Genomic DNA, 20,805 nt, shown 5'->3' with positions numbered 1-20,805 from the left:
TATTCACACCAAAAGCTGCATTCAGCTTAATAATCAAGATATCCTTCAACAGGTAACTGGATACATAAGCTGTGGCACATCCACACAATGGAGCACTATGCAACCAAAAAAGAGGCGCGAGCAGGTCAGGACAAGACACAGAGGAACCGTAAACTCATGCTGCTGAGGGAAAGTAGACGATCTGAAACGATCGCATACTGTACAACGCCAACTACGTAGCATTCTGCTGCTGAGTCGCTTCAGTGTCCGGCTCTGTGCGACCCCACAGACGGCAGCCCACCAGGCTCCCCCGTCCCTGGGATTCTCCAGGCAACAACACTGGAGTGGGTTGCCATTTCCTTCTCCAATGCATGAAAGTGAAAAGTGAAAGTGAAGTCGCTCAGTCGTGCCCAACCCTCAGCGACCTCACAGACTGCAGCCTTCCAGGCTCCTCCATCCATGGGATTTTCCAGGCAAGAGTACCGGAGAAGGCCATTGCCTTCTCCGATATAACATTCTGGAAAGGACAAAACTATGGAGACAGCAAAAATATCAATGGTTGCCAGAGGCTCGGGGGGAGAAAAAGATGAATGGGAAGAACACGGGACAGTTCGCTAATGACACTATCCTGTGGGATATCATTCTGTGTAATGATGGAAACACGTCATTATACACATTTGCCAAACCCACAGAATGTACAATACAAAGAGTTCATCCCAATTACATGATGAACTTTAATTAATCATACTGTATCAATATATGACCCATCGAGTGTTACAAATAAAGTATGTTAATTAAAAGGAAACTGCGGTGGGGGTGGGGAAGTGAGGGACTATATGAGAATTCTGTAATTTCTGTTGAATTTTTCCATAAACATAAAACTGCTTAAGAAAAAAATTACACATACACAGATATGTAAAACATACACATACACAGACACACAAATGTAAAACACACACACTGGGCTCTTGGGGAGAAAAGACAGAAGATCAGCACTGCAGAAGAGAAATGTCCATAAATATCTCCACTGTGCCGGGTCTTACAGTTTTCCCTGCCTACTGACTCCCCAGAAGGGGTGACCACAAACTCGTAAGGAAGCTGAAGCCAAACCATGACCTAGAGGCTCAGTTCAGGTCATCTTCTTGGAGTCTTCCTTTACAGAGGTCATATTGGGCTTTCTTTACACAGCTTGCTACATGGTTTTCAATATGCAAATAGACGCTTTTAAAAAAGTATTTGATTGGAGGTAAAGTGTTAAGATCTCTTCAAGAAAAGGAACATTTCATGCAAAGATGGGCTCGATAAAGGACAGAAATGGTATGGACCTAACAGAAGCAGAAGATATTAAGAAGAGGTGGCAAGAATACACGGAAGAACTGTACAAAAAAGATCTTCATGACCCAGATAACCACGATAGTGTGATCACTCATCTAGAGCCAGACATCCTGGAATGTGAAGTCAAGTGGGCCTTAGAAAGCATCACTATGAACAAAGCTAGTGGAGGTGATGGAATTCCACTTGAGCTATTTCAAATCCTGAAAGATGATGCTGTGAAAGTGCTGCACTCAATATGCCAGCAAACTTGGAAAACTCAGCAGTGGCCACAGGACTGGAAAAGGTCAGTTTTCATTCCAATCCCAAAGAAAGGCAATGCCAAAGAATGCTCAAACTATAGCACAATTGCACTCATCTCACATGCTAGTAAAGTAATGCTCAAAATTCTCCAAGCCAGGCTTCAGCAATACGTGAACCATGAACTTCCTGATGTTCAAGCTGGTTTTAGGAAAGGCAGAGGAACCAGAGATCAAATTGCCAACATCCGCTGGATCATCAAAAAAACAAGAGTTCCAGAAAAACATCTATTTCTGGTTTATTGACTATGCCAAAGCCTTTGACTGTGTGGATCACAATAAACTGTGGAAAATTCTGAAAGAGATGGGAATATCAGACCACCTAACCTGCCTCTTGAGAAATCTGTATGCAGGTCAGGAAGCAACAGTTAGAACTGGACATGGAACAACAGACTGGTTCCAAATAGGAAAAGGAGTACGTCAAGGCTGTATATTGTCACCCTGATTATTTAACTCACATGCAGAGTACATCATGAGAAATGCTGGGCTGGACGAAGCACAAGCTGGAATCAAGATTGCCAGATGAAATATCAATAACCTCAGATATGCAGATGACACCACCCCTATGGTAGAAAGTGAAGGAGAACTAAAAAGCCTCTTGATGAAAGTGAAAGAGGAGAGTGAAAAAGTTGGCCTAAAGCTCAACATTTAGAAAACGAAGATCATGGCATCTGGTCCCATCACTTCATGGGAAATAGATGGGGAAACAGTGGAAACAGTGCCAGACTTTATTTTGGGGGGCTCCACAATCACTGCAGATGGTGACTGCAGCCATGAAATTAAAAGACGCTTACTCCTTGGAAGGAAAGTTATGACCAACATAGATAGCATATTGAAAAGCAGAGACATTAATTTGCCAACAAAGGTCCGTCTAGTCAAGGGTATGGTTTTTCCAGTGGTCATGTATGGATGTGAGACTTGGACTGTGAAGAAAGCTGAGTGCCGAAGAATTGATGCTTTTGAACTGTGGTGTTGGAGAAGACTTTCTCTAGAGTCCCTTGGCTTGCAAGGAGATCCATCCACTCCATTCTAAAGGAGATCAGTCCTGGGTGTTCTTTGGAAGGACTGATTCTAAAGCTGAAACTCCAGTACTTTGGCCACCTCACGCGAAGAGTTGACTCATTGGAAAAGACTCTGATGCTGGGAGGTGTTGGGGGCAGGAGGAAAAGGGGACGACAGAGGATGAGATGTCTGGATGGCAGCACAGACTTGATGGATGTGAGTTTGAGTGAACTCCGGGAGTTGATGATGGATAGGGAGGCCTGGCGTGCTGCTATTCATGGGGTCACAAAGAGTCGGACATGACTGAGCGACTGAACTGAACTTAACTGAAAGTGTTAAAGATTTACTCCCAGCAGGAATCCTTCCTGTTCCATGCTGTATGGGTTACATTAGCCTAAGACCAAAGAGTATTAGCACAAGATGAAGCAACATAATCCAAGTTTAATTTAAAGGAAAAAACAAATGTACTACTCCTGGTTGTTGAGGTAAGGCTGTAAGAATTCCGCCTCCTGAGCAGAGGCTCACAGGCCACTACATCCATCGTGGTTTTCTTCAGCTACCACAAGCTGAAAGCAAAGGTCAGGTGTGGCTATGGGCCAAGGGGTCCCCTGACAGTCCCAGCCACCGCCCAAAGGCCAAGGACAGCTCATGACTGCCTTTCCCACACACCAGGCACTAGTTCGCCCAAAGCCCGCTTCAGCTTCCTGCAGCCCACCCTGCTTCTCTTTCCTGAGGGATGACAGCTCATTAAGAGAGCTAGCTAGTTAAAAAGTTATATCCCCTTTCTCACTCTTACCCTGTTTTCCCTATGAGAATTGTATTTCAACACAGCCAAATGGCTGAGAAGGAAAAGTTTCTCCTTTTACGAGTGTCCCAGCTAATAACTGAGAAAAGATCAAGAAAATAAGAATATCACAATGTTTACAACCCTAATAATGAATTAATACATATAAACAATGATCATTACTGACTAGTAATATTACAAAAAGAAAGACATTCAGACACTATGTCTCTCCTGGGGAAAGTACACACCACTGTCTATGAAGCATTCTTGCAAACAACAAAAAAATCTAAACAAGCCTCTAGATCTAATTACAAACTTAGAGAAAAAACAGGGGGACAACAGAACATATTAAATTGACACCACAGGAATGCAATTATTAATAGCAAAACTCAGAAAGTAAAAAAATCTATAGGAAAAACAACCCAGTTTCTTAGACAAAGAAATTAATAGGGAAAACAGATGACAGAGAAGCTGTTGATTAGAAGACTTAAAAGGCATTTCAACCAATAACAATTCAAGAAACTCATCTGGATTTTGATTTGATCAAACTGTTAAAAAAAATAATTATGGGAGAGAAAATATAAACATTGGATATCTGACGCAACTAAGGAGTTATCTGGGCTTCCCTTCTGGCTCAGCTGGTAAAGAATCTGCCTGCATTGTGGGAGACCTGGGTTCCATCCCTAGGTTGGGAAGATCCCCTGGAGAAGCGAACAGATACAGGACTGAGTGACTTTCACTTTCACTTTCTAAGGAGTTATTGTAATCTGTCCGTTCAGGTGTAATAATGGTATTATGATAATGGTTTCTTTTAAAACCCTTATCTAGAGACACATATATTTATGTAAAATGATGCGACACTTGGAATTTGCTTCAAAATAAAGATGGGTGGAAATGGACTGGCATGCAGGAAAAATGAGTTTGGTCATGGGTTGGTGACTGTCAAAGTTTCGTGATGAAGACATGGACGTTCATTATCTCTTCTGTCTAACTCCATACTGTTTGTAATTTTCCATAATAAAAAGGTTTAAAGAAATGAAGTAATTTTAGATGTCACAATTTCTGAGAAAGGTCAACCATCATAGTAGATCCTGCTCCTCACCTATCTCAATTATGCTAAATACCACATATTGGTCCTCCATATCCATGGATCAAAATTTCAGTTGAAGTCAGTTGATTCTGCAGATGCAAACCCCACGGATAGACAGGGCCAACTGTATTCATTGCACTACACTATTTTTCATAAGGGATTGCACATTCCATATTTTGGTATTGACAGGGACTCATGGAACCCAGGGACAGCTGTATATCCAACCTATTCAGTAGCGTTTATCATATGAAACCCATATAATCAATTTGTCCTTTCCAATCCTCCAAAACCTAACCAATCTTTCGAAACAGCAAAAATCTCCACTTTTTTCAAAGTTTGCCTTATCTCACTAGTCAAAAGAAACCTCTCCACCTTATCTATTAATAGTTTATCCAACCAGCCCATAATTTCCTAGAAGGCAGAGAATGTTTTCTGTCTTTACTTCCCACAAAAAGCCTAGCACAGTGGCTTGCATACAGCAGCTGATTTTCCAACCAAAAAATGTGTGGCTCATTCTGGTCTGTTCAGAGATGAGTCACAAAATAGTAAGTAATAGAGAACCAAAAAGAGTGGGTATGTTCGCAAAATCTACAGGTCATAAAGAACAGATGAACCTGTTGTGATGGATCCATACAATGGAATGCTACCTGGCATTCAAAACAGACAGACAACAATACTACACACAATATGGGTGAATCTCCAAAACATCAAGAGAAAGAAGTCAGGTGCAAAGGACTATATACTATCTACAGTATATTTAACTCCATTTAATTGAAATCCCAGAAAAGGCAAAAGTGGGTGCTTAGGGCAAAGGATGGAGGGAAAGGGAATGACTGAATTGGCATGAGGGTACCTTTTGAGTGATGGAAATATTCTGTATCTTCTTCCTACTTAATGACTGTCATGGTTACACAACTGTATATATTTCCAAAAGTCACCTACTTGTACAATTTAAACGAGTGAATTTTATTCTATGTAAGTTATATTCTAATAAAAACTATAAATCATAAGATCAGAATTTTAAATTACATGTATTTGTAACAGGACAGATCAAGGGCTCTTACAAATTAATAAGACAAACATTTTCACAAGAAAGATAGGCAAGGAAAACAAGAAACGGAAAAGAAAAATACACAGACAGGGAAAGGCATGCACAAATGAAATCAGTAAGATACTATTTTTTACCTATAAAATTGGCAAGAAATTGTTTTCTTTTGTATTGGTATTTGTTTTTATTTGTAATATGTAGCACTGGTGAAAATTTGGACTCACGCACACTACTGACATTAGGGTAAATTGACTTGATCTTCCACAGGAAAATTTGGCAAAAGCCTTAGAAGATAGAAACATTCTCCAATCTAAAACTTCATCCTCAAGAAATAACCATGTGGCAAGGGGAAAGAATAGTCTTTAACAAATGGTGCTGAGACAACCTGATATCCACAGGCAAAAGAATGAAGTTGGTTGTCTACCTCACACCATATATAAAAGTGAATTCAAAATGTATCAGAGACCTAAATACAAGAGCTAAAAATGTAAAACTCTTAAAAGAAAAAAATAAGGGTCAATTTTTGTGATCTTGGATTACGCAATGGTTTCTTAGATATGACACATAAAGCATAAACAACAGAAAAAAAATGGGTAAATTGGAATGTATACGATAGAAATAACAAAACTTTTGCTTCAAAGGATACTATCAAGAAAGTAGAAAGACAATCCACAGAATGGGGGAAAGTATCTACAAATCACCCATCTGATAAGGGTCTATAATCCAGAATATAAAAGGAACTCTTACAATAAACAGTAAAAAGACAATCCACTAAAAAAAAGAAAACATGGGCAAGCAACCTGAATAGACATTTCTTCAAAGAAGACAAGGGCTTCCCTGGTGGCTCAGAGGTTAAAGCATCTGCCTGCAATGCAGGAGACCTGGGTTCGATCCCTGGGTCGGGAAGATCCCCTGGAGAAGGAAATGGCAACCCACTCCAGTATTCTTGCCTGGAGAATTACATGGACAGCGGAGCCTGGCGGGCTACAGTCCATGGGGTCGCAAAGAGTCGGACACGACTGAGTGACCTCACTTTCAAAGAAGACATACATGCAGCCTACCAGCACATGCAAAGATGCTCAACAACTTCCTTTGGGCATTAGAGAAATGCAATCAAAAACACAATGAGATACCACATCACTTCACACTCACTGCTGCTGCTGCTGCTGCTGCTAAATCGCTTCAGTCGTGTCCAACTCTGCCAGGCTCCTCCGCCCCTGGGATTCTTCAGGCAAGAACACTGGAGTGGGTTGCCATTTCCTTCTCCAATGCATTAAAGCGAAAAGTGAAAGTGAAGTGGCTCAGTCTTGTCCGACTCTTAGTGACCCCATAGACTGCAGCCTTCCAGGCTCCTCTGTCCATGGGATTTTTCCAGGCAAGAGTGCTGGAGTGGGGTGCCACTGCCTTCTCCTCACACTCACTAGGATGGCTATAATCAAAAAGACAGATAATGACAAGTGGTGACAAGAACATGGAGAAACTAGAAACCCTCAGTCACTGCAGGTGGTGAGAATGAAAAATACTATCGTCACTTTGTATAATCCAGCATTTCTACTGCTAGACACTTAACCCAAGAAAAATGAAAGCACATATCTACAAAAGATTCCGTACATGCATGTTCATTATTTATAATAGCCAAAAAGATGGAAACAAACCAAATGTCCACCAGCTAATAAACAGATAAAATATGGTATATTCATACACTGGGATATTTAGAAGGACTGATACATGTTACAACATGGATAAACACTGAAAACATGTTTTCATGAAACAAAAGCCAGACACAAAAGGCCACATATTACATGATACCATTCTTATGAAATGTCCAGAATCATAAATCCACAGGGACAGAAAGTCTGTCTGAGGCTCCCAGGATCTGAAGGAGAAGGGAAGAGTGGAGAGTGATGATGGGTACAGGGTTTCTTTCTTTGGTAATGAAAATGTTCTGGAATTAGATAGCTGTGATGATTACACAATCTTGTAATATTGTAAAAACCACTGAGTTGTACATTTTAAAAGGGCAAATATGACAGCATATGAATTTTATCTAAGTAAAAATAAGGAAAAAAATAATCCTCTCTGGGGCAAAGGGTTAGCTAAAAACACATCTTTTATAAAAAGCGAAAGACTGGAAAAACAAACTAAATGTTCACCTGGGAGCTGGTAAAATAAAGTAAGGTGCATTCAACCAAGGGAATATCACGTCCACACACAGTAGGTACACGGAGTCATACTAAAGGTAATGAGGTATTTAAAAATGCTGTAGAAATGCATTTCATATGCAAGATACTTGTTACAGTAATGAATTTTTTTAACTCAAAGAAAGGATGCCCACAGGACTTCCCTAGTGGTAGAGTGGATGGAAATCTGCCTGCCAATGTGTGGAAAACAGGCTCGATCCCCGGTTCAGGAAGACTCCACTTGCCCTGGAGCAACAAACCTCCTTCACCACAACTACAAAGCCCACACTCTAGGGACCGCAAGCCACAAGTACTGAGCACGAGTACTGCAACTACGGAAGCCCGTGTGGCTAGAGCCTGTGCTCCGCAACGCGAGAATCAACGGTAATGAGAAGCCTGCACACTCAATGAAGAGCAGTCCTTGCTCGCCGCAAGGCTTGTGAGCAGCAACGAAGACCCTGGGCAACCAAACATAAATGAATTTCTGAAAATTTTAAGTCTTAAAAAAAAAAAGTATGCCCACAATAGTCTGATGCCCTTCTCCCAAAGTAGAAAACAATCTTAGAAATCAGTTCTAACTTCTTGCCTCCAGACTGCAAGAGAATACATTTCTGTTCTTTAAAAAATTTTTTTCCTTAAAAAGGAAAAAAAAAAATTTAAGCATACCCATAGTGGAGTCCATAATGATAGAAAAAACAAAATATATGTAAACATACATGAAAAAGTCTAAAAATGTGCTAACAGTAGTTATGTGCTGGTAGTAGTATTAGAGGGGTTATTTTTTCTTCATTTGGTTTAGCTGTATTTTTCTGGGTTTTTTTTGTGTTTTTTTTTTTTTTACAATTAGCACTTATTAAGTAACAAATAAATATATACTGTTTTAAAAACAAGTATCCTAACAAACAGTGGTATTAACACCTCAAACGAAGAAGAAAACAAAGGGTGAATAAAAGAATAAAGACATCAAATTTAAAAACCTCATCACAGGCCTAAACATTTTAGTAAATCCAAATTACTAGACGATAACTCCACAACCACAATCCTAATGCATTCTTACTCTTGCTTTGGCAGAAATTTACAACGTAATAAATTTAATTTATAATACAAACGTGACAGCGCTAAAAGTTATGTTATGTTGACAAAATCGAAACAGTGACTCCAAGGGACTGGTAACAAAAAAATAAAAGACCAGGTCCCAATTCTCAGTCCAGAAAATGGTTCCAATGAAACACAGTTTATTTTAGCAGAGGTATGAAAATAAAATATTTATTCTACACAGTCTAAAGGCATTGTTAAGATATAAAAATATTATTGAAAACAAACCCTTCCTACCACCATCAACAAAAAAAATCACCACTAAGCACAGGGTTTACTCCCACAAAATCCAGCCAAGCCAAGAGAAAATAAAGTTTACTCAAAACATATGAAAAGAAGGACTCTAAATTTTGAAATAAACTCTGCAGTTACTCTTTTATATGTTTTTAGTTAAATGAAAATAAAACTCTACTTCATGCCAGTTTCCAAGAAAAAGAAACATGCAAAGGAAACACTGCAAAATAGTTCAAAGATAAGAGAGTTCAAGCAATATTGCTAAAATCAAAGCAAATCAAAAAATAAGGCCCTTTTAAGTCAATTTTACTTAGATTTTTAACTGCAGACGTTCTCAATACTGCCAAGAAGTTTTGAAAATAAAAATTAAAAAGATAAAATTAGGTGGAGTTATTCATGAGAAGGTTATTATGATAAAAGCATAATAAACTATTGCTACTCATATGAGAACAGTTAAAATAAAAAAAGTGATAATACCAAATGCTGGCAAGGATGCAGAGAAACCAGATCACACATACATTGCTGGCAGGAATGTAATCTGATACAGTGACTCTGGAAAACAGTTTACCCCTTTCTTTCAAAATATGTGCTTACCAAATGACCCAGCACTTTTGGGCATTTATCCCTCTAGAATGAAAACTTATATTTACATAAAAAATGTATACTTCATGAAACAGTTGTATTTGCAAAGGCCAAAAACGATATATAAACTCTTCCTGAATGTCCTTCCATCGTTAAACTGTGGTACCTCCAAACTGTGGAACACTGTGCATGCGCGCTAAATCCCTTCAGTCGTGTCCGGCTCTTTGGGACCCCATGGTCTGTAGCCTTCCTGGCTTCTCTGTCCATGGGATTCTCCAGACAAGAATACTGGAGTAGACTGCCATGCCCTCCTCCTGAGGATCTTCCCGACCCAGGGATCGAACCAGCATCTCCTGCCGCTCCTGCACTGCAGGAGGATTCTTTACCGCTGAGCCACCAAGCAAGCCCTCTGGAACACAGCTGCTGCTGCTGGGATGCTTCAGTCGTGCCTCAGCATTAAAGAGGAAGGGACGACTGGACTCCTGGTGCTCTAGTCACTCCCAGGGCAGCAGGCCTGCGTTTGAGTCCTGGTTGGGGAACCAGATTCCACATGCCACAACTAAAGATCCGGCATGTGCAACTAAGACCTGGAAGGAACTATTAACACATACAAAATTCTGGATAGAACTCAAGGAATTATGGTAACTGGAAAAAAGTCAAAGTACTATATGATTCCATTTATATAACATTTTCAAAATTAAAAAAATGTAAGTATGGAGAACAGATTAGTAGCTAGAGGTCAGAAATGAGGGGATGTGTGCATGAAAATAAAGGGATAGCATGAGGGATCTTTGAGGTGATGGTATAGTTCTATATCTTGATTGTGGTGGTGGTCACACAAATCTACACATGTAATATTTTTACAGAACTAGACACACACACTACACAAATGAGTATATATAGGACTGCTGAAATCTGAATAATGCTATGGATTATAACAATGTCAATTTCCTGGTTCTGAGATTAAACAATAGTTATATGAGATGTTATCACTGCATGAAACTAGGTGAAGGGAACATGGGATCTTTCTGTATTATTTTCTGCCACTTTCTGGGAATCTATATTTCAAAATAAAAAGTTTAAAACAAATTAGATGGGGCTAACGCACGAGAAAAATATAACAAATACAAAAGGCTTAATATAGTATATGTTAGTATATGGAACATGGTAAAAAGGCTCCATGAGCATTTTTACAGAATAGAGCATTTTTCATAAAGCAACTAATTTGAAAACATAGGTTTCTGTATACTATTCAAACTATTTCAGCAGAAAACATGATTTGAGCTACAATTCCAGAGTTCAGTTATCACATACTACATGAAATCTCTTATGCACATGGCAAGATTTTTTTTCACATTCTGGCACTGTTCAAGTGATTAAGGAGCCAGTACACAACAAAAGCATCTCCACATTCAGTTTTTTTCCCAAAATCTTTTAACTCTAACTTCAACATGACGCAACGCCCTTAAGTATACAGAGGTCTCTAATATCATCAAGTAACTTACAGGATGGAGTAAATTAACAGCTGCTGTTTGGGTTCAAATTAATGAAAAGTCTAGCTTGAGGGCATCCTCAACATCAATAAATACTCTTAGAAAAAAATAATTTTGTGTCATGTCAAAAATGGTAAAAAATGAATTGAAAGTCTTTTTGGTGTTCTGTAGCAACTGAGTCCCTAACAAATATTCTGAGGGTTACAAAGAACATTCTACTGGCCGTCCTCTGAATTCCTGAAGCAGGCTGAGCTGTTCAGCCAGCTCTGCAGGAAAGAGTCAAAACAGGAGTCTCAGTCAGCTACTGGGAGCTGGACCCTAATTCTCCAATGAGCATCCTCTCTGGCCTATAGCCCCTTCAAGACTACTCCATACCCAAGTGTGCATTAATGATTAACAGTCTCCAGTGCAGTGGGTGTGATCCTGAAACAGTTTTCTCCACTAAATTTTATTCTAAAGGAAAAATAGAAAGCTGAGTAAAATCACACAACACCTTGCTTTTCTACTTTCCTTAGACAAGTACCTTAATTTATTCTCAGCTTCAACAGGTATAAGAATAAGCCTAACCACAACTATTTGATCAGTTCAGTATCAGCAAGGGAGCGCGTATATTTTCTTCCCATGGACCCTGCAGACTCCGAACACTAGGATTTACTGATAGGGGTTTCATGGAAGAAGTTGTGACGTAAGGCCATCTATCACACCAGGACCAGATTGCTGGAACACACATGCCCTCCTCCTCCCTACCTTAGGCTTTCCTGGTATCCCTTTCTCATGCTTCATTTCCAAAAGAAGCTAAACCTTCTGTGTGAACCCAGGGCAGATTCCAGAAAGCTCCAGTCACTGTTCGGTTTTGCCTTTCAACACCTAAAAACTTAAAGGGTACTGCAGAAAAATTCCACAGGCTAAAAAACCAATGATTCTGACAGGGTGACAACTGTTCACTGTCACAGATTTTAGACAGATGAGTTGTGGCATGGAAGCAGCTTAGCTGTACACGGTATACCAGATGTGAGATTCTCAAATAGGAATTATATTGTTAGTGTAGAATCTACAGTGCAGAAAACCTACTGTCTTCCTGAAAGCACACTTCAGCACCCAAATAGAGAAAAATTCCATAACCTGAAGGCCCTAGTGCACAGAAGAATTCCTGTGGGCTACATACGCAAATACATAAAAATTATGTGCTAAGTCGCTTCAGCTGTGCCCAACTCTTTGCGACCCTATGGACCACAGCCCATCAGGCTCCTGTCTCCATGGGATTCTCCAGCCAAGAATACTGGAGTGGGTTGCCATTTCCTTTTCCATCGGATCTTCCCCACCCAGGGCTTGAGCATCTCTCACGTCTGCTGCATTGGCAGGCGAGTTCTTTACCACTAGCGCCACCAAATTATACTTAGAACAAGCCCTTGGACTAAGGCCTCTAAATTCTTTCATGTTAATCTGCCCAATCACTTTGGAGCCAGCACTAACATCAATCCCACTGATCATATTGTGTAGAAATAGAAAGAGGCCATAAGGTCAGTGCTAAAGAACAGTGTCAGCATCTTGGACTCAACTGTGCTACGCTGTACAACATACACAAGGAAGGACACTGCCCCCACTGCAGTGAAAACAACTGTATCTCAGCCCCCAAATTTCATCGCCCCCAAATTTTCTAGCCCCCGCTAGACAGTTCCATCTAAACATCACCGTACCTTTTGCTCCAAACCAGTGGTCCTAATCCTTGTGTTCAACAATAACATTAACATTTTCCCAGTCACTCACATTCAAAGCTGTTATTAATAACATGGATTTAAATCCATGAAGGGAGTTAGAATCTTTCCCATTCTTACTCTGTAGTACCTCTCACATTCATTCTTTCCCATTTCCAACCCCATCATTCCAGTTCAAGAAATTATTCCTTAAACCCAAGTTTCCCAGCAGGGACTTCTTGATGTCCCACTGTCAAATTCATACTCCAAAACATTATTTTGAACAAGTCATGCAAGCCTTGGGAAAATATCTACAGATCTGGCCACGTGGCCCACATAAGCCTATCCTCATGAGCTTGAGCACCAAGTGCCTTCCAAAGGAAGCTTCTGGACACCTGGGCTCAGGACCAAGGACTCTGAATCTCCAAAAGTTTCCTATGTTTGCTACTTTTTGTCAGCTCTTCTTTCCCCATGATGATCAACAATTAAATCTTTGAAAAGAAAAGGGCTTAAAGCTCATTTTCATGAACAACCAGAAGCAGGTGGACTTCTCCCTACACCATAGCCAGCACTGAAAGGGAAGGAATTCCCAAAAGTAGAATAAGTGAAAGCAACTTTATAAAGAAAAAATGGAAAACAAACAAACTCCCTGCATCAGGGACAATTCCTGGAGAAGGCTGAGACGGTAAGCTCAGATGAGAGGAGTCCTTTTGAAAGAGGACTATGAGGATTTCAGAATGCCACGCAAACATCTTACTCCACATTTAAGAAATTTCCATCTTACCTCAGCTGAAAAAAGAAAGGAAGAAAGAAGTTTCATCTCAACTAGCGACCTAGTAGATAAGAAAAAACATATACATAAAAGGAAAATTAAACATAAGCAACTATACCAAGATGAAACAAACACTATAAGATTTTAGAGAAAGTACAAAAAAAATCAAGAACATGAGCAATGAACTCAGGATTTTGAACTGCATCTTGGAGTGTTCAGGGAGTAAGTCAACCTGCTGTGGCAAAACAGAACACAGATAGATCACAGATGTGGGACAGAGTGTGTATCCAGCTGCCCCAGGGTTCCAGGCCACTGTTCATGCGCTTTTGCTTCCTCTCCCTACCTGGATGGTCATGCCAGTTCAGAGGCCGAGGACCACAACAGTTTTTTAACCTATTAGCTAAATGTCAGTCACATCCCCAGAACTCTCAATAGTTTTACTATAGTTAATCTCAGAATAGCATAACATTGAGGTACATTCTGAATTCAGACTTTTTTAAATACCTGTATTAAAAACAGCAAGACTTTCCTAAAAGTTAAGAAATAAGGGTCCATAAATCACAACAAGAATTTTTAAGCAGACACTCTTACAAAAACACTTAGGTCCCACTTAAGAAAATTTTAAAAATTTAACTGATGACATGATGAATCGATAAGCAGTTTTAAGATAGGTTTATAATCCGTTTTTAAACAGCAATTCCTCTGGAAATGGAAATTCCTCTCCTTAATCCCTTTGAGGACAATGTAGTATTTGAATCCAGGACTAAGAGTATCTTGCTTCTACCTAAGTTCAAATGTGAGCCTTTTACAGTAACCTCAACATTAAATTAGCAAGTAAAAAGGAATTTCTAGGCTATCAAAGAGAGGCAGCCAGCATTTTGGATTTATAATACACCTTTGTTACATACATACGCAGACGCTTCAGTAAAACGAAACTAGGGAACTTGGAGGTTTTAACTGGCAGTGATTACTTAACTGGAGCTTATTCCTGTGAAATGAAACTATCAGAATCCCTCAATATCAATTTGCCTGTCATCAAACCACAGGTTTATGCTTCATCTTAGAAATGCTATCAGGATGGAACCATGAGCCTTTTATTGAAAGAAGATGACCATGGAGAGCGCCCTTGAAGCTTAGCAATAGAGGACTCAATCCAAAATGATCCCCCCTGGAAAGTGAGGACAGGTTTGACATGTCCCCCAATGCCAGTCTTAAAACGCTTAACTGCGATTTTCCATAAAGGGTGGGAGTTGTAATAGTAGCATAGAACAGACACCAGCCCACTAGAAGCAGATGGAACCCACCAACTCATTTTAACCAGACCTTCAAAAAGGTACACAGAACTCTCTCTGCTTGCCAAAGCGGGGCAGATATGAATGGGTGAATCTAAGAAAAGGTTCCACAAGGGACTATTAATGGTGATTTCACTTGCCTACTTGTAACCCATGATGAAAAAAAGGATCTGAAAAGTGAAAAGCAATTTTAAAGCTCATTCTCCGTACTCAAGCTACACACACGCGCGCGCGCGCGCGCACACACACACACACACACACACACACACACACCCCCCAAAACCTTCATTTTACAAAATTTTTGTAAGACTTTGTAATCTATCCCAGCACAGGGGAAATCAACCTGGAAACAGTCCCTGCTTATGTACATAATTCACTAGGGGTCAGGTAAGATTCCATTTTGTAACAGCTGAACTTTAAACAGAAAGTCATTAGTGGTGCAACATTCACTCATTAGCATAAAGTTACCCCCTAGAATGAAAAGCATTGGCTGTCTCTGCCAGGATGACAACTTTACAGTGAGAAACTGCGGCCAAGGACGATCAACTCCTAGAAAGTTCCATCGGCCTGGAAAGAAGAGCTCACCATCTCCACCAGCCTAAGCTTAACTGTCACCTCATTCCTCACTCCCGACACAGCAAGGCATCACTAACATAGGAAATTCTAAGAAATAAAACATAGAGAGATGGGCCAAAGGGTCAATAGCCAGCAAAGCCTTTCAGGGCTGCCACGATTCCTGTTTGGGATTGGGGGAGGGGGAGGAGCTTTCTGGATGTTTCTATTCTTGGCAAGGAAAGCACCTCAGGTCCGGTACCGTGAAAAGGCACTAACACAGGAATGTTCTCAGGGAATGAATGATTTGCCTGTGCTAGGCGACTTCATTTTGGGGTGTGATGATGGGGGGCAGGGTGGGGAGGGCTGGGGAGAGAAGAGAGAGAAGGTATTTGACTAGGGGGGGATGGGAAGAAAGAGTGGATGGATGGGGGGTGGGGGTGGTCCAGGGAAGATGTGAACGGTTAGGAAGGAGGATGTGAATGACTAAGGGAGGTGAGGGGAGGATGTGGAGGGTTGAGAGGATGTCCAGAAAAGGCGTGGAGCTGAGAGGGAGGGGGCAAAGGTGTAGACTGCTAACGAAGGTTGGGGGAAGGTATGGACCGACGCAGGAGGGACGGCCATCAGACCCCTGAGGACCAGTAACTAAGGCAGGCCGAGGTTGGGGGGCCTCACCCAGGCTCCCCTCCCAGCCCCCCTTCTGTGGGCGTGTGCCTGGCTGCGCGTGTGCAAGGGCCAGGCCACCAGGCCGCAAGGCCACCACTCACCCCACGACTCCCTGGTTGTAGTTCCTCCGCTTCCACGGGGTCCCGCTGTACACGCCCCCGCCGCCGTCTGCCCGGCCGCCCCCCGGGGCCCGCCCTCCGCTGGGCTGCAGCAGGCTGTAGTTGAGTCCGTAGGTGCTAGCCTTGTTGTCCCGCTTCCTCTTGTTGCTGCTGCCCGAAGCTGGGTCCGCGGGCTCCGCGGCGGGGACGGCGGTCGAGGAGTGCGGGGACGGGGACGCCGAGGGGGACGGGGACGTCGAGGGGCCCGCGGCGGCTCGACGGGCCCAGGCCGCGGGCTGGTGGTGGTTGTTGTTGTTGTTGGTCGTCTCCAGGGGCAGGAAGTCCCGCTGCTCCGCCGGCTGCGCGTGGCCGCCCAGCAGGCGCTCCCCGGAGCGGTACATGCCGGCCGGGGCCGGGGCCGGGGTCGCGCCGCTGGGGCTGCCGGTGCTGCTGCCGCTCCCGCCGGTGGCCGTGCTGCTGCCGCCGCCGCCGCCGCCGCTCGCGCCGCCGCTGCTGTGACAGTGGTGGTTGAAGTAGAGGTTCCTCAGTCCCTGGGTGGTCTCCCAGATCTGCATCCACAGACTGTTGGACGGTCCGAGCTGCTCTGGCTGGAACCAGGCGATCCTCGGATCCATCAAACGGCGGCGGCCGCTGCCCCCGCCCCTCCCGGCTGCCCGCAGGGCCGCCGCCGCCGCCGCCGCCGCGCCTCAGGCGCACGCCCGGCCTCGGCTGCTGCTGCTGCTGCTGCTGCTGCTGCTGCTGCTGCCGCTGCCGCTGCCGCTGCCGCTGCCGCTGCTGCTGCTGCTGCTGCTCGGGGCCCGCCGCGGGCGGCGCGGTCGCGCAAGGAGCCCGGCCGGCGCAGGCGGCGTCGCTCCCGCCCTCGGGGGCTCTGCGGGCCCTCCCCCCTCCCTCCGCCCCTCTGCCGAGCCCCTGTCACCGGGGTCCCCGTGCAAATGGCGGCGGCAGCGGCAGCTCCTGAGAAGGGCTAGCGGCGGCGGCGGCGGCTGCGGCGCGGCAGCGGCGGCGGCGGCGGCAGGGAGGGGGGACGCGCCTGCTCCGTAGCGTCCTTGCTCCTCCGGGCCCGGGGCGGGGCCTCCGTCGGCTCCGCCCCGCTCGCTCCGCCCCGCCCCGCCCCTCCCTCCCGCGCTTGCCCCGCCCCCGCCGGGCCGAGCCGCCAGTCCAGCCCCAGAGGCCGCGCCGTGCGTCACAGAGGCTGCGGTGTGGCGCGTCTGGGAGCCGCAACCGCCTGGTCTAACCGTCCCGACCTCAGCTAGGGAGGGGGGCGGGGGTCGCACGTACCTGGGCGTCAGGGCGCCCCTGACGCGCGTGCCGCCTCCAGTCTCAGTTTCCTGGCCCCCGAGGCTGGGTGAGGCCAGACGGAGGCCGGTCGCCGCCAGCTCCGGAGGGAATAGATTGTGGGCGGTGCCGCCCCGCCCACTGTCCCCTCCCCCAGGCTGCAGCGCCCGGATCCTCGGGCTTCTCTAACCCCTCCCAGGATAGATCTCCGCTCTAAGCACCGTTCCAGAGGGCGGAAAGTGCGTCCCTCTTTCCAGCAGAGCACGTGTCCGGGACCCTGCCCGGATGCAGGCTGCGCTGGTTCCTCTGTTGCTTGGCCACCTGGTTGCCCCCCGCGCCCTCCCTGCCGCGCCCTGGCCAGGACTGGGAGCCGCAGGACTTGGTGGAGGGTTTCACCACGCGACCCCGAGACTGGAGAAACCTGCTCCCACCTACAGGGGTGGACACGCTTCTTCGTAGAGTGCGTAAGCCATAGGCTCAAAACCACCGTCACACACCCCAACGCACTTTACAAAGACTTGCACTCATAAACACACGCAGACGCACAGGCAGGGAGACAGACATACAAGCCACTCAGCGTGTGAAGAAACCACGTGCCCAGAGATGCATCAGCAACCATGAAAAACCCTTCTTAGTTCAGAATTAAAGAAAACCCAAAACCTTTTAAGCCTAATTTGGGGACCATATTGTTGGCACCAGTAGAGATTTTCCACAAATCCCTCCGGTGAAAGATAAGCAAAAGGGTGTTTTAAGTATTTCAAATCATCAAAAGAAAAAAGGAAAAGAAATGAGCATGTTTCATGTGTGCCCTCTAAGGTTGGTCCAAAGTCCGGAATGAGTCCCTAACGCCTGATTTGGGCCTGTTTGGGGAGTTCAATATCCTGGAAAAGTTTTTTTGGCCAAGGTGAAAATATATTATAAAGCATCACTTTACCTTTTTTCTTGCTCAGAGAATAACATGGGCATAAATATGGAAAACACACACACACACACACACACAAAGAATTTTGGTTCATTCTATTTGTTATTGCTTTACTATAAATCAGTATTAAAAGCTGTCTCAGAATGAAGTTTGCTATGTTCTGAGAATTACATAGTCAGGAAAATGAGTAGTGATATTTTTATGCTATTCACATCGACAAATTAAAAAATAAAGCATTGTATACAAAAAAACTTATTTTCATAACTTCAAATTGGCTTTAAAAATACAAGTGAGAGAAATGCAAAGCCAAAAAATGTAATAGCAAGTTCCCACTGTCTAGAAATAACTACCGTGAGGACTAATCAATGCTTTTCAAAAAATCTTTCCATGCATATATATGTTTCAAGACAGTCTTTATTAGCTTTTTTTATTTTAATTTTTTATTTTATTTTTGGCTGTGCTGGGTCTTTGTTGCCACACTCGGGCTTTTTCTAGTTGTGGTAAGTGGGGTCTACTCTAGTTGGAGTGCTCAGGCTTCTCACTGTGGTGGCATCTCTTGTTGCAAGGAGATCCAACCAGTCCATCCTAAAGGAAATCAACCCTGAATATTCATTGGAAGGACTGATGCTGAAGCTGAAGCTCCAAAACTTTGGCCACCTGATGCAAAGAACTGACTCATTTGAAAAGACCCTGATGGTGGGAAAGAGTGAAGGCAGGAGGAGAAGGGAACGAGAGAGGATGAAATGGTTGGATGGCGTCACCAACTCAATGGACGTGAGTGTGAGCAAGCTCTGGGAATTGGTGATGGATAGGGAAGACTGGCATGCTGCAGTCCATGGGGTCCCAAAGAATCGTATATGACTGAGTGAGAGACTGAACTGGCTGAAATGTCAGAAATCAACACTTGTTATCTTTGAGTGCTTGTTTCTTCAGGCAAACCTTGAGACCTAATAAAGTATTAACAAAATGATCAGATGAATTGGTATACATAAAAATATACTTTGTAATATATGGGCTGAACGGTGAGATATTACTCTTCTTGTTCACCTACCGGCAACACTGACCAGTCAGCCATGTCACACACCCATGTTCCAAGGCATTCATTCAGTAAACTTTGGTTGAATGTCTAGTATCCTTGCAGAACTGAACTAATCATTTTAGAGATGATACATAAGTGACCAGGACTTTTCCCTGCCTTCCATGAAGGTATTGTCTGGTTAGGAAGGCAAAAAGCAAATATTCAAAGTCAAATTAAAATTCACTTAATTAATTCAAGAAATATGTCTTGAGCAATTATTATGTGGGGAATATATAAGAATCTGGGGATATAGCAATGAACATGATATGGTCCCTGCCTTCATGAACCTTGCATTCTAGTAAGGCAAGCATATAAGGTCAGACAGACAGCTAAATGCTGTGCAGAGAAAGCAAGCAAGCTAAAAGGCTAGTGACTGTGTGCTATTTTTAGATGGGCTAATCAGGGAAGACTGCTCTGAGGAAGTGATATTTGAGCAGGGACTTAAGTTAGGGAGTAGACCATGACCATCTAGGGAATGATCCATCAAATAGAGGGAATAGCAAGTGCAAAGGCCCTGAGGCAGGAATATACTTTGTGTGCAGGATGATAAGGCAGTGCAGTTGTGTTGAATATGTGTGGAATCATAGAGTGTCTCTTCTGGAAGTGTCCTCAAAACCATCTGGTCTAAAGTAAACCAGTAGAGAATTTATTTTTGGCTGCCCTGGGTCTTTGTTGCTGTGCACAAACTTTCTCTAGTTGTGGCTAGTGGGAGCTACTCTTCTGCATGGGAGTCTCATTGCAGTGGCTTCTCTTATTGCAGAGTACAAGCTCTAGGCACATGGGCTTCAGTAGTTGCAGCATATGGGCTCAATGGTTGCAGTGCCTGGGCTTAGTTGCTCAGAGTTGTGTGAAATCTTCCCAGACCAGGCATTGAACCAGTGTCTTTTGCATTGGCAGGTGGATTCCTATCCACTGTACCCAGGGAATTTTAGAATACCTAAAAATATATTCACTTTCCTCAACAAATCTGCAATGTTTTATCACAAAGTAATCTACTACTGTAAGCAAAGAGAAAGACTATACCAATTTCAATAATAAATTTTGATTGCTCAACCTTTTCATTTTGCTATTTAGAACATTACATTCTTTAAAACCACCTTCATTAAATCGATGAGCCAAAAAATACAGCTATCAAAACCCCAGACATTTTCCTGCATAATGTAATGTCCTATTCATTCTCAGTATTCATGTTCTTTGTTGTTGTTTAGTCATTCTTAGAGGGGAAAATATTGAGTTGATGATCTCAACTTGTAAGATTTACAGAAACACCAAGATTGTGCAGAGTGAAAATTGAATAGAGAAATGAGAAGCAAGTTA

General features: G+C 43.4%; 1 protein-coding gene across 7 annotated transcripts in view; it reads right to left on the bottom strand.

The window, feature by feature from the left end:
* TENT4B (terminal nucleotidyltransferase 4B) overlaps positions 1-17,633 on the bottom strand; it is a 67,502-nt gene extending 49,869 nt beyond the window's left edge. The window contains exons 1-2 of one of the 7 annotated variants that reach the window (XM_069549804.1): positions 17,492-17,633; positions 16,196-16,702 (exon numbers count right to left, since the gene is read on the bottom strand). In XM_069549804.1, coding sequence (XP_069405905.1) covers positions 16,196-16,593 — 398 coding nt within the window. In that variant the 5' untranslated portion in view covers positions 16,594-16,702; positions 17,492-17,633. Of the gene's footprint in view, positions 1-16,195; positions 17,276-17,491 lie in introns of those variants that run through there. The other 6 variants (XM_069549805.1, XM_069549806.1, XM_069549801.1 and 3 more) reach the window with 6 other exon arrangements.
* Between the last annotated feature and the right edge of the window lie 3,172 nt (positions 17,634-20,805).

Source organism: Ovis canadensis, chromosome 14, assembly GCF_042477335.2.
Source record: "Ovis canadensis isolate MfBH-ARS-UI-01 breed Bighorn chromosome 14, ARS-UI_OviCan_v2, whole genome shotgun sequence".
NCBI lineage: Eukaryota > Metazoa > Chordata > Mammalia > Artiodactyla > Bovidae > Ovis > Ovis canadensis.
This window is presented reverse-complemented; position numbering and strand designations above follow the sequence as displayed.